Here is an 18862-nt window from a genome sequence, read left to right as displayed (position 1 = left end):
AAAATCGCGTAAAGCTTAATTTCGCTATACAATTTCTGAATGTTTGAAAATAATTAAATTTTGTTGTAATTTTATTCATTTAGGAACTCCTGCAACCTGTTTTCTTTCCCTCTCCGTCGGTTAGACGTCCAGCGACGCATCTAACCGAGGAAGAACAAGTGAAACTTGCGAAACGCATAGGCTTAATTCAGCATCTGCCGATCGGTGCATACGATGGATCGAAAAAAACACGAGAATGTGTAATTTGTATGGCTGATTTTTGTGTTGAGGAAGCGGTGCGATATTTGCCATGCATGCATATTTATCATGTGCATTGTATCGATGACTGGCTCATGCGCAGTCTAACTTGTCCTAGTTGTATGGAGCCGGTAGATGCAGCTCTCCTAACAAGCTATGAGACCACATAACGTCGACATTGTCAATTGGTTTGATAAGGATTTTACGTCTAGATGAAATGTGTTTTCTTATTTTATATATACTATGATATTGAGAAAATAGTATTGAAAGAATATAAATACTATAATGCACATAAACTTAACTTGGATGTCTCAAATATTCTGAGGCAAGTGCTGGTATTTTATCTTTGAGCTAGTTAAAATATTATTTAGACATTTGGATTAAATACGAAAACTATGTTAACCATGTGTATGTAAAACTAACGTATGTTTTTTTATATAATTGTGAACTTTTTTGGCAGTATGATTGGCGTTTAAGTAGAAACTGAAAAAATGCCAGCTTCTTTTTTTTGATTGATGGTTTTATTTAAGGAATTTAATAGTGAAATTTTATAAATGATGTGCGGTAGGCTTCCATATTTTGTATGTATATAAAAAATTGTGATGAAACTAAAATTAAGAAAACTCTATATAGGATGTGAAAAGAGCTGCAGGTTTTATGAGGAAATGTTATCCATTCTCCCCAACTTAAAAGTTTGAATGCAAAATGAAAAAAATAAACACGAAATGAGATAAAAACTCAGAACGTTCATGCATTTTTACAAAATATCCTATTCATAATATGCACCTAGCATATTCAATATTATTTCTTAGCTGGAACTCGACTTTTATGCTGACAATTTATGTAGATTATCTTCCATCAATTGAAATTAACTGTACGATTAGCGCATATGTATTGGATTAAAAAATGTGATACTTGAAAGTTTTTCGGAATTTTACTTAATTCGCTCGTATTTGAAATTATAATTAATTCTTTAAACGATTCCAAGCATAAGGTTGGTAATTATACTTGTGGTCATTTGATAAAACACTTTCTCAAGTTTGATCATATTTTCTTTAAAGCAGTAAATTCGAGTACAATATTTTAACTTATAAACCATCATAGATACCATTTAAAAAATTCATACAAAGTTCATTATTTTTTCAATTTAAGATCATAAGTTGTTTTGTCAAAAGTTCACAATACTCATGTATATATTTTCGAAGCATTTTTTCAATAATGTAGCAGCTGGCTGTCTCCCTCAAAAGTTGTACGTCCATAGGGCTACATCTGCTTCGCATACTCTGCTCAGGGCTTGAATCGAGTCAAACCCTAGAAACTACACCTGCTGCGTGTGCCAGACACGACTACACCATAACTCCACGCCTGTCATGGATGGAGTCACCTCCGAGTTTGCTCGGGCCTTACGACTCACAGGCAGTGGACCACCTCATTCGTGGCCCCTTGCTGCTCAAGTCGAGCTGCCTCAACGACAAACCAGAGTCCACCTGAGCAACTCACGCAAATACAACCGCAGGACAACACAATCACCATTCCCACGACAGCCGGTTCTAAGTACCGGAATGACGCGGGTTTTACTCGACTAAGGGCTGTTGTTTCGGCTAGCTAACCCCGTTTAGGTCGGCGAAATCCCTCGAAAAGTTGTACGTCCATAGGGCATCTTCTTCGCGTACTTCTTCTCAGGGCTGGCATTGAGTCAAACCCTGGATCAGAAACATATACTGCTCCGTGTGCCAGAGACGATTACACCACAACTCCACCTCCGTCAGATGCAACACGTGCAATGGGTGGAGCCGTCTCCCGAGTCTGCTCAGGCCTTACGACTCACAGGCAATGGACCACTGCTTACGTGGCCCCTTGCTGCGCCAATGGAGCTGTCTCCACGGCACAACAGAGTCCGCCTGAGCAACTCAACACAAACAACCGCACCACAACACAATACAAAACACAATACCACATACACAACAGACCACACTACAGATACAATTGCACCACCACCCACACGCCACCGCCAACAACTCCTAGTTCCTCCGACAATCTGCATGGTGTGTAAGTCTAGGATATTCCGTAATGTGACATCGGTCAAGTGCAACACCTGCCTGGGCTGGTGTCACTTTAGGGCATGCTCAGGAGTGCGCACCACGCGAGATTGGACGAGGGACTTTGAGGGTCCATATTGTGCTGCTCGGTCGCAATCCCTAACTGCGACGCCGCCCACTAACACCACAGGGCAGAGCAGATAGACGATTCGCCATTCTGCACAATGAACGACGACGCACCCACCAGGATTATGGGCAGCTGCTGCCTCTCGCCAGACATAACAATAGTCAGCGCTGGTCTGATAAACAGCATATCATGGCGACCTATGCTGACTAGCATCAGACCATCTGCCCATAGTCATCTCGATCGATAAACCAACCGACTGCTTCCGCGGAACACCGGACCTATATCAACTTTTCTAAAGCTGATTGGAAAGGCTTCGCGGAATTTGCTGGAAACACCTTCGCTGCTCTCCCCACACCAACCGACGTCCACCTTGGTGAAAGCGATGAGCGTGATAGCCTTCGTCAGGCCGATCCCGGAAATCCCCGTATCAGGGAACTTAACGCGGAGATATGGTAACTAGTGAACGTACATAAGCGGAAGAAGCGGGAAGAGCATCTGAAGACCTGCAACTTCACCTCTGGTGTGAGTAAGCTTTGGTCAACCGTGAGGTCACTATCCAATCCGACGAAGCACGACGACAGAGTCGAAATATCTTTCGGCGATCATGCTTCGTCGGACCCGGAGCGATGCGCGAGCTATTTTAGCCNCATTCTGCACAATGAACGACGACGCACCCACCAGGATTATGGGCAGCTGCTGCCTCTCGCCAGACATAACAATAGTCAGCGCTGGTCTGATAAACAGCATATCATGGCGACCTATGCTGACTAGCATCAGACCATCTGCCCATAGTCATCTCGATCGATAAACCAACCGACTGCTTCCGCGGAACACCGGACCTATATCAACTTTTCTAAAGCTGATTGGAAAGGCTTCGCGGAATTTGCTGGAAACACCTTCGCTGCTCTCCCCACACCAACCGACGTCCACCTTGGTGAAAGCGATGAGCGTGATAGCCTTCGTCAGGCCGATCCCGGAAATCCCCGTATCAGGGAACTTAACGCGGAGATATGGTAACTAGTGAACGTACATAAGCGGAAGAAGCGGGAAGAGCATCTGAAGACCTGCAACTTCACCTCTGGTGTGAGTAAGCTTTGGTCAACCGTGAGGTCACTATCCAATCCGACGAAGCACGACGACAGAGTCGAAATATCTTTCGGCGATCATGCTTCGTCGGACCCGGAGCGATGCGCGAGCTATTTTAGCCGGCAGTTCATACTGCATCCCCCGGCGGAAAAAGCCAAGCGTTGAGTGACCAGAAGGCTGAACAAACTGCCAACAACTTGTGCCCCCTTGCTTTCACTTGCGGTGAAGTTCAGGTGATCATCGGGAAGGCGAAAGCCTCCAAAGCCATGGGTCCCCACGGAATATGCATGCTGATGCTGAAAAATTTGGGTCCTGCGGGAGTAGCGTACCTATCGGAGGTCCTCAATTTGTCAATGGCCACTCTCATCATCCCAGACATCTGGAAGGTGGGGAGAGTGGTCCCACTACTCAAACCGGGGAAACCTGCCAACAAAGGAGATTCGTATCGGCCGATAACACTCCTCTCCCCGGTAGCGATGACACTTGAGGCATAACTGTTATTTCACGAACCTCCTGACCCCAGCGAAGCATCAGCATGGTTTCCGTAAAGTGCGCAGTACAACAACAGCTCTTAACGCCATAAACACTCAGATAACTATTGGCCTTAACCGTAACCGTCCCTGTGAGAGAATGATTCTAGCAGCCTTGGACTTGTCAAAGGCGTTTGACACTGCCAGCGATTCCACGCTACTAGAAGATAAAGAGGCTTCCTCTCTCCCTCAAACGGTGGTCGGCAAATTATCTGAGTGGTCGACACTCGTCGGTAATGTTTAGAGACAAATCGGGTAAACTCAGGAAAATAAAACAGGGGGTTCATAGGGTGGTGTCCTTTCCCCGCTACTGTTCAACTTTTATATTTCAAAGCTCCTTCACCCACCAGAGGGAGTCTCGATTGTCTCTTACGCCGACAATTGCTCGATCATGGCGACTGGGAATGGAATTGATGACTTGTGTTTGAAAGTAAACGGGTATCTCTCCGAGCTTTCTCGTTCTTCACTGCAAAGTGTCTAGGCCCTCTCCCCTACGAAATCCTCTCCGACCTTGTTCACCACCTGGAGGAAGGAGATTAGGCTACCGCTGGGAATTCACGTCGATGGTGAAGCAATTCCGATGGCGAATAACCCCAAAACACTCGGAGTAACATTCGACAGCCTGCTCTCCTCTGTGCACGCAACCGCTATTGTCAATAAATTACAGAGCCGCAACAAGGTCCTCAAGTCGCTAGCCAGCAGTACTTGGGGCAAAGACAAAGAAACGTTGCTGGCAATAGGCCGGCCGGTTTTAAACTACGCAGCGCCAGTGTGGTCGCCGGGGACTAGTTGGACGCAGTGGACGAAGCTACAGACTGTACAGAGCACCGCACTCAGGACAGCGACAGGATGCCTCCTGATGTCGCCAGAACATCACCTCCACAACGAGGCACAAATGCTCCCTATAAAGGTGCACAACATAATGCTCTGCAAGCAGTTCCTGATCCGGAGCCACAGAAGTGGCCACCCGAGCAGACAGCTGCTCGCAGAGGAGCCCTCGCCTAGGCACGTCAGGAGGCATCTAGATGAAATGACGGACGAAGTCCAGAGGTTCGTCAAGCAGCTTCTGGACCCGTCAGCTTACCGACTGGCCCTGAACGGCATTCACAGGGAGTCAGTCTCGAGTTATGTAGACTCTAGACCTGTGAGTGCCGTTCTAGGCACACCACAACCGGACATAGACGAGACGGAGCTTCATCTGCCTCGGTAAACACGAACAACAATAGCCCAACTTCTCTCTGGCTACTACAGTAGGTAAAACTCATACCTGGGTAGATTGAATGATGATGTGCCAAATCAGTGTCCGGCATGCGGAGGGACCCCACATGACTCGAAACATCTCTTCGCATGCCCGGAAAAGCCGACAACCCTAACGGCTTTGTCCCTGTGGACCGACCCGATAAAGGCTGCACGCTTCCTAGGGCTGCCGTTAGTGGAACTTGACGACAACGACTGAGATATCAACCGATCTATGCGGGGTTGTTGTAGCCGCTACAACAACAACAAACACCACAGGGCAACAGCCTCAGTATCAGCAAGCATAGCATGTGGCGACCGGGCAACACACATCACTAGCACCCCACATTCCAATAAGTCTCCGTAGGCACACGAAGATTTTACAATTCAACTGTGACGGACTTCAGAGCAAGATCGAGGATATAACAGTCTTCATGAGAGACGGAGCTGCACGGCAATTCAACACTGTTGAACTGCGCCGGATACAACATGCACCGTTGAGATCGCGAGCGAGATAATGTTGGTGGCCTAGTGTTCATCACGCACCACACCGTGCTGTATCGTCTTATCGAAGTAGACATTGACCGCAGGGATACCATCCTAGAATGTCAGGGAATCGCTATCCGGTCAGGCGATGTCGAGCTCGAAATATTTAACGTTTATATACCCCTGCCACCAGCTGCCCGGCAGGATATAGATGCGCTCCTCAGAGGTGAAAAACGTGTGGTAGTTGGTGACTTCAATGCGCACCACGATCTTTGGCATTTACGCCTGTCAAACGTTCGTAGGGGAACACAATAGGCTGAGCAGATTGACGGTTCGACATTCTGCACAATAACCGACGACGCACCCACCAGGATTATGGGCAGCTGCTGCAGCTTGCCAGGCCTAACAATGTTGTTGTTGTTGTAGCGGCTACAACAACCCCGCCCAGATCGGTTGATATCTCAGTCGTTGTCGTCAAGTTCCACTAACGGCAGCCCTAAGAAGCGTGCAGCCTCCACTGTGTCGGTCCACAGGGACAAAGCCGTTAAGGTTGTCGGGTTTTCCGGGCATGCGAAGAGATGTTTCGAGTCGTGAGGGGTCTCTCCGCATGCCGGACACTCATTTAGTCTACTCAGGTATGAGTTTAACCTGCTGCAGTAGCCAGAGCGAAGTTGGGCTATTGTGGTTCTAGTAGCCTGTAACGGCATTCACAGGTCTGGAGTCTACATAACTCGAGACTGAATCGCTGTGAATGCCGTTCAGGACCTGTCGGTATGCTGACGGGTCCAGAGGCCGCTTAATGAACCTCTGGACTTCGTCCGTCAGTTCGTAAATATGCCTCCTGACGTGCCTAGGCGAGGGCTCCTCTGCAAGCAGCTGTCTGTTTGGGTGGCCACATCTATGGCTCCCAACCAGAAACTGCTTGCAGAGCATTATGTTATGCTCCTTGACTGGGAGCATTTTCGCCTCGTCATGAAGGTGGTGTTCTGACAACATCAGGAGGCATCCAGTCGCTGTCCTAAGTGCGGTGTTTTGTGTTGTCTGTAGCTTCATCCACTGCGTCCTACTAGTCCCCGGCGACCACACTGGTGCTGCGATGTTTAAAACCGGCCGGCCTATTGCCTTGTATGTTGCCAGCAACGTTTCTTTGTCTTTGCCCCAAGTACAGCCGGCTAGCGACTTGAGGACCTTGTTGCGGCTCTGTACTTTATTGACAATAGCGGTAGCAAAAGCGCTGAGAAGGAGAGCAGACTGTCGAATGTTACTCCGAGTATTTTAGGGTTATTCACCGTCGGAATTGGTGTATCATCGACGTGAATTCCCAGCGGTAGCCTGATTCCTTCGTCCAGGTGGTGAACAAGGTCGCAGAGGATTTCGTAGGGGAGAGGGCTAGGCACTTTGCAGTGAAGAAGCGAGAAAGCTCGGAGAGATACCCGTTTACTTTCAAACACAAGTCATCAATTCCATTCCCAGTCGCCATGATCGAGCAATCGTCGGCGTAAGAGACAATCGAGACTCCCTCTGGTGGTTGAAGGAGCTTTGAAATATAAAAGTTGAACAGTAGCGGGGAAAGGACACCACCCTGTGGAACCCCCTGTTTTATTTTCCTGAGGTTGCTCGATTTGTCTCTAAACATTACCGACGAGTGTCGACCACTCAGATAATTTGCCGACCACCGTTTGAGCCTCTGTGGGGAGAGGAAGCCTTACCTAACCAGAAGCCAGACCTAACAATAGTCAGCGCTGGTCTGATAAACAGCATATCATGGCAACCTATGCTGACCCTAGCATCAGACCATCTGCCGATAATCATCTCGATTGATAAACCAGCCGATTTTGCTTCCGCGGTTCACCGAAACTATGTCAACTTTTCTAAAGCTGATTTGAAAGGCTTCGCGGATGTTACTGAAAGCGCCTTCGCTGCACTACCCACACCAACCGACGCACAAAAAAGGTTGCTGTGGACAAATTAATTTTGAGAGCCCAAATGTGAACCGATTTCAAGTTTCTTTTTTTTTAGAAAAGATAATTAAATTTCGCGTCGATCTATCCTTGGCCATTTTTTAAAAAAACTGNACCAGCCGATTTTGCTTCCGCGGTTCACCGAAACTATGTCAACTTTTCTAAAGCTGATTTGAAAGGCTTCGCGGATGTTACTGAAAGCGCCTTCGCTGCACTACCCACACCAACCGACGCACAAAAAAGGTTGCTGTGGACAAATTAATTTTGAGAGCCCAAATGTGAACCGATTTCAAGTTTCTTTTTTTTTAGAAAAGATAATTAAATTTCGCGTCGATCTATCCTTGGCCATTTTTTAAAAAAACTGGTTTTTTATTTATTTATGTTCAAAAATGAAAGAAAAAAAATTTACGTTTGAATGCTTAAACTTTAAAATACTTGAAATCAATTTCAAATGTCTGCAATTATTTAAAAAATTATTCATAAGCATTTTCCCATAGGATAGATTTTATTAAAAAATGTATTTCATTTGTTATTTATACTAATATATATTTTAAAAGCTGTTTTTTTCGTTTTTTTTCTGTTCGAAAAACTCGAGAACAGCTGCACCGATATTTTTTAAATTTTGGGCATCGACTCCAGACTATCCAAGGATGATGAAAAGCACTTTCGATATATCGAGAGGGCTTGGCACCTCCCATACAAACTGAAGTTTTCACACAACATATCTCTGGAAGTATTCATCGTCGAGTGCTGCAATTTAGTACAAAGATATATAATACCAACGCCAAACTTATGGAAAAAATTGGAGTAATTGAAAAAGGGGGGCGTGGCATATCCCACGCAAACAGTATTTCTCACACCACATACACATTCTAATGTCAGAAATTCAGTTTGTATGGGAGGTTCTACGCCCCCTTTTCAATAACTCCCATTTTTTCCATGAGTTTGGCGTTGATATTATATATCTCTATACTAAGTTGCAGCACTCTACGATAAACACTTCCAGAGTTATGTTGTGTGAAAACTTTAGTTTGTATGGGAGGTGCCACGCCCCCTTGATATATCGAAATTATTTTTCTTCTATTATCATCCTTTGAGGGTCTAGACTCGAGTTGCAAAATTTCAAAAATATCGGTACAGCTGTTCCCGATGGCAAATTAAAAATATTTTTTAATTAAATGTTTCCTATGGAAAAATGTTTATGAATATATTTTCAAACGTAAAATTTTTTTCTTTCCTTTTTCAACATAAATAAAAAACTAGAGCCTTTTTAAAAAATTGCTATGGATAGATCGACGCGAGATTTAATTATCTCTTATTTAAAAGAAAGAAACTTGAAATCGGTTCATATTTGGGCCCTCAAAATTGATTTGTCCACAGCAACCATTTTTGCCCCACTGTGCGACGTTCACGTAGGTGAGCGTAAATTCCGCAGGGTTGTCACTACTGCTGCAGCCCGTTTCATCCAAGCAGGATGCATCTCGGGCCCCGTCCGAATTTTCCTGCTGAGGCGGCTGTCCTAGCCGATGAGCGCGACAACCTTCGTCAGGCCGATCCCAGAAATCCCCGTATTAGGGATCTCAACTCGGAGATTCGTCAACTTGTGAACGTACATAAGCGGAAGAAATGGGAGGAGCATCTGCAACTTCGCCTCTGGTGTGAGTAAGCTTTGGTCAACCGTGAGGTCATTGTCCAACCCGACGAAGCGTGACGACAGAGTTGAAATAGACTTTGGTGACCACGCTTCGTCGGACCCGGAGCGATACGCGAGCTATTATAGCCGGCAGTTCATCTTGCATCCTCCGGTGGATTAAGCCAAACGTCGAGTGACCAGAAGGCCGCACAAACTGCCAAAAACCCAGTGCGCCCCTTGTTTTCACCAGCGCCATCCAAAGTCATTGGATCCGACGGAATATGCATGCTGATGCTGAAAAATTTGGGTCCTACGGGAGTAGCGTACCTAACGGAGGTCCTCAATTTGTCCATTGGCCACTCTCGGCATTCCAGACATCTGGAAGATGGGGATAGTGGTCTCACTGCTCAAACCGGGGAAACCAGCCAACAAAGGAGAGTCTTATCGTCCGATAACCCTCCTTTCCCCAGTAGCGAATACACTAGAGGCCTTGCTGCTCCCGTATTTCACGAACCACCTGACCCCAGCGAAGCATCAGCATGGTTTCCGTAAAGTGCACAGTCAAACAACAGCACTTAACGCCATAAACACTCAGATAACTCTTGGCCTTAAACGAAACCGCCCCTCTGAGAGAACTATTCTAGTAGCGTTGGACCTGTCGCAAGGCGTTCGACACTGTCAGGCATTCAACGCTACTAGAAGATATAGAGGTCACCTCGCTCCCACAGGGACTCAAACGGAGGTCGGCGAATTATCTGAGTGGCCGTCACTCGTAAGTAACTTTTAGAGACAAATCGAGCAAACCGAGGAAAATAAAACAGGGGGTTCCACAGGGTGGTGTCCTTTCCCCATTACTATTTAACTTTTACATTTCAAAGCTCCTTGTGCTCGAAAGTAAACGGTTATCTCGCCGAGTTTTCTCGCTTCTTCACTGCACGCAGTCTAACCCTCTCCCCTACAAAACCCTCAGGCACAGTTTTTACCACCTGGACGAAGGAGGTCATACTTCAACTGGGAATTCACGTCGATGATACACCAATTCCCATGGTGAACAACAACCCGAAGATACTCTGTCTGTCTAGTCTGCTCTCCTTCTCGGCACATACAACCGCAATTGTCAACGAAGTCCAAAGCCGCAACAAGGCCCTCAAGTCGCTAGCCGGCAGCACCTGGTGCAAAAACAAAGAAACGTTGCTGGCAACGTACAAGGCAATTGGCCGGCCGATTCTGAACTACGCAGCGTCCGTGTGGTCACCGGGGACTAGTAGGACGCAGTGGATGAAGCTGCAGACTTGCAACAACACGGCACTCAGGACAGCGATAGGATGCCTTTTGATGTCGCCGCAATACCACCTGCACGAGGAGGTCCACTTGCTGCCTGTTAAGGAGCATAAGATAATGCTCTGCAAGCAGTCTCTGGTTGGGAGCCACAGATGTGGTCACCCAAACAGACAACTCCTTGCTCTCTACGAACTGACGGACGAAGTCCAGAGGTTCATCAAACAACCTCTGGACCCGACAGCTTATCGACACGCCTTGAACGGTATTCACAGAGAGGCAGTCTCGAGTTATGTAGGCTGCCGACCTGTGAATGCCGTTCTGGGTACACAACCACCAGACGTTGGCGAGACAGAACTTCGTCTGCCTCGGGAGAGTCGGACCACAATAGCCCAACTGCGCTCTGGTTACTCTGATTACTGCAGCAGGTTGAACTCATACCTGAGCAGATTAAACGAAGATGTTCTCAATGAATGCCCGGCATGCAGAGAGTCGTCCGATGACTCACAGCATCTCTTCGTATGCCCTCTAATTCTCACCACGCTAACGCACCTGTCCATATGTTGTAGCCGTTACAACAACAACAACAACACAATCACCCTTATTCTGGTTGACGGGGTAAGTCGTTCGCATCGACAGTCGTTCGACTCGTCGTTTCAACACGTTTACAATACTTCTTCGTTAATAGGAATACAAATTTCTAGTAGATTGGTTGCCTCATAACGCCAATGAAAATCTCAAATTTCGTCGAACGACTGTCGTTCCGACTATTGGAATAGGGGCGAATACAACAAACCACACCACAGACACAACCCCACCACCACCCACACGCCCCACAGTTTATTATTTCCATTTTCTAGAAAATATTCATTCAGTTATCAAAAATGCTTTCAGGAATGCCTATGGCGGGACGGGATGTGATTTGGAAGATTGCCAGGCGCAATAATATTTAAACTTGTATATTTGAAACTGAATTTCATTGTTTAAGTTGTTGGTGTTTTGTGATTTATGCAACAATTATTAAAATACCATTTTGGTCTTGTTTTTTAGATGTGTTCTTTTTAATGAACATACATTTTTAGGATTTTAGTGAACTAAGACTGAGTATTTCATGCTAAAGTATAATGATGTTAATTTAAATTTAATTTAGCAATTTATTTATTTCATTAGACAGGCAAACAGCCGATTATTCGATAAAGTTTGTATCTCAGGTTATTTGCTACTCCTCGCAGACTTTAATCACCACAGCTTTAGCTGCTGGAATGTGCTGGTTTTGGTGCAATTTTCTTTTTTCTGACCTACTAGGAATTTTATTCAGCCCTATTATGCATTTCGACTCGAATCGAAATTTTCTCCGTTTGGCAACTTTGGTATTCTGCGTTTCGTTTCCTTTCGATCAATCTTCGAAATTTACGATTATACCTATTCTACATTCCGATCGTAGTTCCGTTTTTCTAAGGCCCCTATTATGAGTTGCATTCGATCTTCGACTGTGGTCGAAAGTGCTGATCGATCGAATTTTCATTTGGTATTATGGTTCACAATAGTATATTTTTCACCGCTGAGAAGCTTTGCTTATAAATCGAGCAAACTAAATAGTGTCCTTATACATATTTATATAAATTTGGGCGAATTAAAATGAAATAAAAAAGAAAGCGAGTTTATAATTGGTATGCTGTAATCCGATCGTAACTATCAACGGCGTTGCCAACTAAAATAGGGAAATTCGAAGTTCTTAATCAGCTGCTTTGACAGAAACAAATCAAAATAAATATAATCGCAAGTGAATAGTGAAATTAAAAAAAAGTTAGTTGAATCATTATTTGTAAAGACTTTCTTAATTAAATAGAATACAAAGGATTCAGTGGCCGGTGCACTTTTGGAAAGGAAATTGCTAGGAGATTGTTCTGATCCATTTAGCTTAAATGATAAAATGTAAGCTCCCTCCTTTTAAGGGCCTCGATTTCACTAGATATTGTGCCGCTTTAATTTGTGGAACGCTTTCCCAAAATTCCACCACATCCTCTTTAGCTCTTGCAAAGCCTCGACCAATGTCCGGCTTTAATTTTGTAAACATTTAATAATAAATTTTTTGTTTTTTCTATTCACACTTCAACTTACATACATATTTTTGAGTTTACACACTTTATTTTATTGATATTTTAAAACAATTTGTTTCGCTCCGGCACGAGTTGCTAGTCGTACAAAATTTCCGACAAATACATAAAAATGACAGCTACGTCGGATTCAGGCATACCAACATTACGAATTTCGAAGATGGCCTACAAATTTCGAAATTTCGATACGACCACGCGGATTTCAGCATACCAATTTTACGATTCGTAGCAAAATCGAATCTACGACGGAGTACAGCATAGCGGTGTATAAAACCGTGGTAAAAATGAGTACAACGAGTTCTAGTTCAACGATTCGTCAGAGAATGAGAGCTTAGTAAACTGGCAGGAGTAACAAATGTTTAATGTAGAGAAATTTTTCCACAGCTTTATGAAAAACTTCCGACTGTCTAAAGAGGCGTTTGTGAGCCAAATCTATTTAAAATATTTTAAAACTATCAACACCTCTACGATTTTGATCTCAGAGATCGTGCCACCTGTGTATTGGGATTTTCTTTCACAAGTAAAACCAGCCTTTCGAGCTTGTGTTTAGTATTCACGACGTTAGAACTGCACGAAATTAATAAACATTGTTTAAAATTCGTGTCTAGCCGCCAAAAAGTAAGAAAACAAATGCAAAATCATACATTTTTCACAATTTTCTAATACTTCGCTACACCATCGAAAGCAAAATTCTGTTCGACAGAAAATTCGTTACTTGGCGAAAATTTCGACACGGTAGCATAGCTCTTAATATGAATTTCACTTTCAATCTTCGATAACCAGCGAAGATCGAAAATCGAATGCGACTCATAATAGTGGCCTAAGTTGCAAATTTGTTGACGGAGAACGTTTCGATTGTTGTTTTCGTGGGTTTAAATAATAAAATTTTATAAAAAAAAATTAAGCAAAATATACTGTGCATGATTGTAAAAGTCATCTTAAATGAATTTTCTCGATTTCTGTGTTTTCGCGAGCGTCAATACGAAAAATGTGCTCAAATATTGGCAACCACAAGGGATATTGCGCGGGGTTTTCAAAGAGGAAGTCCAGGCGTTTTAGTTTTCATCTATCATCTATATATATAGTTATATGTGAATGTCTGTTTGCTTATTACCTTATAACTTCTGAACCGCGACACGGAATCGAACGAAACTTTGCACACTTGCACGTTGTATATCTCTTGAAATATTTGTGGTAGAGCATTGGAACTTGCTGTCGAGATTAATAAAATTAGTTCCATACTCATGGGGAGAAATGGGAGGTATTGGAAAAGGGGGCATGGCACCTCCCATAGGCGTGAATTATTTAATCAGCTCACATGAGCTTGAAATTTGGTATGCAGACATATCTATGGTAGGTGCTTATAGTAAGGTATATATAAATGAGTTTGTAAAAGGGGGCATAGCACTTAACATGGGCTTGGAATTTTTTATCAGCCGTAACTTCGGAACCACAAGTCACATGACCCCTTTAATTCCTCATGACGTGGGGTGAAACCCGCAGGTAAAAGCTAGTTATCTATAAATAAGATTGTGAAATGCACTGAATACAATTTATTCTTTTTATATAAAACTAGCAAACCCGGCGCACTTCGTCCCGCCCAAAATACATTTTTCTTTTGAAACATTTTGGTCCAATAGTTCACGTTCATGATTTTCAATGACGCATTTATCTTGTAATATTACGGTTTGGTGGTTGTCCGAAGGCATATTTCCATTGCCGTCTTAAATAACCTAGCAAAATTGTATATGCATACATACTTCGACATTACGCTGTTCGGACATGTATTTTTATTGCTCCGTGCTGTTAGGGCTTTTTTATTCTAATTAAATGAATCTTTGTGCTGTTTGTAATAAATGTTCAGCCAAGTGTGTAAATCTTTTCTACAATCACTTATTGGTCCGGAAAGTAATAAAGTCATTCCATCTGTTTTACCGGCTGCTTCGAATGCTGTTGGCAACAATACAATCATACAATCTTCACGCGCTCGAGACTCAAAGCGCAGGGGAAAGCCTCTCCAGCTGCTGCTAACAATACCCAGTTTCATTCTCAATCTGTTACTGATGCTTTCTTTGATGCCGATATCGTTGATCGCAATAAGAACGTTGCTGTTAAGTCTGCGTTGCCTACACAATCCAATGCTATGAAGGCTTCACTTGTTGTAACCGCCACCACTACGAATATTTCTCATTCTGTTGTTGAGTCACTGGCCCCTGCGGCTGTCACCTCCTCTGCTGCTCTCACGTTTGCCGAGATGTTGGATCGGCTCCGGCTCTCACCACCACTACTACGGCAATCTCAGATAAAGTGAGAATGTCACCTGCTGTTGTTGCGAGTGCTACAATATTGTCTACTTCTGCTGAAGCACCCGTCCATCTATTGATGCGATTAATAACGCGCAGTAGTCAAATGCTGTTAAAAAGGAACAAAAAGCAAATGCGTGTCGTAGGTACAAATAATTCCACGGATTTGGATGTTGCTGTTCGTTTGAAATGGTTACATCTAGCATCTTTCTCACCATCAGTCTCTGAAGATAACATTAAAGACTATATTGCTAACAACACTGGCATTAATAAAAGCTCTCTTTCATGTTATAAAATGGTTAAAAATAATACACCAATTGCTGATTTAAACAGTGAATTTTAAACTGGGGGTCCCGGAGGCCTCGTTTCCCAACCTGCTAAAATCTGAAATTTGACCAGCAACTGCAATGGTAAGACCGTTTCCGTTTTTTTCAAAAGGACCTTCAGCAACCGCCCCGAAAGTAGTTAAGTCATCTAGCCATGTTAATGGGTTAAGGATTTATTTCCATAATTTATCTGGTATGCGAACTAAAGCTGATATCGTGTTCTATTTTAGCACGCAAATGGATTTCGACGTTTTTGTTCACGTTGAGACCTGGTTGAACAACATTTTTTTCGACAGTGAATTCTTCAACTCCAAGCTCTTTAATGTGTTTCGTAAAGACAGAGATACAGATAAAACAGGGTGTTTGAGAGGAGGTTTAGTGCTTATGGCTGTCAAGCGTGAACTGTGTTCGTTTCAGGTTCCGCTTAGTAATGCTGATGCTGAGTTGGATCAGATTTGTGTGCGTATAATCGGGCTTTCTTCGAAGGAATCTTTATATCTCATAACCTCTTATATACCACCTGTCAGTTCATTCGATATTTATACGGCGCATACTGATAATATTGCTGCTGGAGTTTAATACGATTTAAAGTGTAACCGAATATGTGGTCTTGGTGACTTTAATTTACCTAATATTAATTGGTGTATTAATTCATCAGGCTTTAATCTCATAACTCATAACATCATTGCTCATCATGAATTATACTTCATAGATAATATTTTAAGTTTTAATTTAAAACAAATGAACAGTTTTGCCAATTCATAAAATAGAGTTTTAGATCTTATTTTCGTAAGTGATAACCTGAGTTACACTATCGAAGAATGTGTTAACGCAATTACTCCTAAAGACAAACATCACTTGCCTTAAGTCTTAAAGCTAGGTGTATATAGTTTCGCCTAGACGTTTTTATTGTCCATGCCTCCGCGCCATATACCAGCACAGGCATGATGAGTGACTTATAGAGTGATCTTTGTACGACGATAGAGGATTTTACTTCTCAATTGCCTACTCAGTCCAAAGTAGCACTTGTTGGCAAGAGTGATTCTTCGTTGGATTTCAAGGCTGAGATTATTATTGGTGTTAATGCTGGTTCCCAAATAAACCAAGTCGTCTACTTTTTCAAACTTGTAACTGTCAACAGTGATGTTTGTGCCAAGTCGCCTATGCTCTGACTGTTTGTGTGATGACAGGAGATACTTGGTTTGTCCTCGTTCACCACCAGACCGACCCATTCGCTTTGCTTCTCTATCTAATCCCTAGAAGACAGAACTGACGTAGCCTTTGTTTCTACCGATAATATCGAAGTCGTCGGCAGACGCCAGCAATTGTACGCTCTTGTTAAATATTGTGCCTGAGCGGTTGAGTTCTGCGGCTCTTATTATCTTCTCCAACATCAGATTAAAGAACTTGCACGAAAGGGAATCACCTTGTCTGAAACGTCGTTTGGTATCAAACGGCTCGGAGAGGTCCTTCCCATTCCTGACAAAGCTGATGGTATTGCTCAAAGTCATTTTACACAGCCGTATTAAGTTTCGCGGGGATACCAAATTCAGATATCGCGGCATAAAGGCAACTTCTCTTCGTGCTGTCGAAAGCGGCTTTGAAATCGACAAATAGATGTCGATCCTATTCTCGCGGGCCTTTACCAAGATTTGGCGTATTGTGAATACCTGATCTATGGTGGATTTGCCAGGCCTTAAGCCACACTGACAAGGTCCAATCAGTTCGTTGACGGCGGGCTTCTGTCTTTCACACAATACACTCGATAAGATCTTATAACCTATGCTTAGAAGGCTGATCCCGCGGTAATTGGCGGGTCGCCTTTCTTGTGGATTGGGCAGAGCACACTTAAATTCCAGCCGTTGGGCATGCGTTCATCTGACCATATTCTGCATAAGAGCTGATGCATGCACCTCATCAGCTCCTCGCAACCGTACTTGAATAGCTCGGCTGGCAGGCTGTCAGGTTTGCTGTTTTTCAGCCGCGTAATCGCTATTCGTACCTCGTCATAGTCAGGCGGTGGGACATCGACAACATCGTCATCGACTGGGGGCTCGGGTTCATCTTCTCCACTTCTTTCAGTGCTGGGGCCATTCAATAGGGTGGAAAAGTGCTCCCTCAATAATTTAAGTACGTTCTGGATATGCAAGTTATTACGCCGACAATATTCCTCCAATTGTTGTAAAATCTATTTTGTAGATATGGTATCATACATGCTGTGTTAGAAATATTACCAGTCGTTTCAGATGATTAGCATTTAATATGTTCAAAGTTTCAAAGACTTCAGACGCAGTCCCCAAAATCATCTTATGACAGCGAAAGAGATGTGGTTCTTCGGAAGCTGGATCACCGACTAGAAACTCACTATCTGCCAGATGATTATCTTCATGCAGTAGACGCAGTTTTCGTTCCTTGCTACTAGGCATTATGCATTAGCAAGAGCACATTAAACACATATAAATCCGTTTAATAGATCACTTCATATAATCAGATAATCTCTTCGTAGAGCTGCGGTAGAGGAATTTCAATTATCTTTAGCACTGTGAGCATCAGTTTATAAATTTTTATTGAATCACCCTTCAACGGTGGTAGCACGAATTTCAATTTTAGCGTAATTTGTTAAGCAGTGACGATAGTAATTAATTGCGTTGGGATTATGTTTCCACAACCACTCCAATTAAAATTATCATGACATCGGAAATATGTGGCAAAAGACGTTCACTACGGGCCAGCCATTCAGTTTGTTTCATGGTACAGCACATTTTCTGAATTGTCAAACTGGTTTACATTGGGTGTAATTGGAGATTTCTCATTTGACATTTTATGTTTCTCAAGCAACAACAAAATACATGGCAGGGTTGCATTTGATCTTCTGCTATTACCTGTTTATTGTGTCATCGCACACACATTCAATTGATTAGACCCACAAGAAATGAGCATTTGTACCATAATCGCAAATTGAAGCACAGTATGAATGCAATGCAACCACTGCGTTATTAAGTATTAAAATATAATAAAGATTTTCATAAAAAGTCTCAAATTAAATTTATTAGATGTGTGATCACAAGATTAAGATAAGAGCAGTTGACGCACGATACGGTGGTACATGCTTTGATTACCATGTATGGAACCTGTCCAGCGAAAGAAGGGCTTTACAATCTCGTTTTGACAATGGCGAGAGAGGGATACGGCATGGTGGAATAATAACCAGGTGTTGTCAGTAGCGACGTGATTGTTGTAATTTTGACAAGATCGGCATGCTTATTTTCAGTGCTGCCGATCTTACTTTTCATACTACTATTCCTTGGGAAATAGTATCTAAAATATTCCATTTTAGTAATTCGTTTTATCGCAATTTTTAAAGAACTTGGTGTTTTCAGAACGATATTAATATTTAAAATTGATGGCTTTGTATAATGTTTGTCCTCAAAATGTAAAAAAATAAATGATATCGTGGTTATCAATGGAAAAAGACGTACACAAAAATCGTATGGAAAGGCGAT

The 18862-nt window shown here is 43.2% G+C and overlaps 2 protein-coding genes across 4 annotated transcripts in view; one reads left to right on the top strand and one right to left on the bottom strand.

Moving 5' to 3' along the window:
- Positions 1–974, top strand: part of LOC108372025 (Ring finger protein 11) — a 76798-nt gene extending 75824 nt beyond the window's left edge. For all 3 annotated transcript variants that reach the window (XM_017627697.1, XM_017627767.1, XM_017627827.1), the window contains exon 3: positions 84–974. In XM_017627697.1, coding sequence (XP_017483186.1) covers positions 84–407 — 324 coding nt within the window. In that variant the 3' untranslated portion in view covers positions 408–974. The remainder of the gene's footprint in view (positions 1–83) is intronic.
- LOC108371546 (uncharacterized) overlaps positions 1–18862 on the bottom strand; it is a 58536-nt gene that overhangs the window by 37247 nt on the left and 2427 nt on the right. The gene's annotated exons all lie outside the window — the stretch shown is intronic.

Source organism: Rhagoletis zephyria, unplaced genomic scaffold, assembly GCF_001687245.7.
Source record: "Rhagoletis zephyria isolate East Lansing unplaced genomic scaffold, Rhagoletis_zephyria_1.1 Rzeph_scaffold_00004, whole genome shotgun sequence".
NCBI lineage: Eukaryota > Metazoa > Arthropoda > Insecta > Diptera > Tephritidae > Rhagoletis > Rhagoletis zephyria.
Note: the sequence above shows the minus strand (reverse complement) of the source record. Positions and strands in the feature narration are given on the sequence as shown.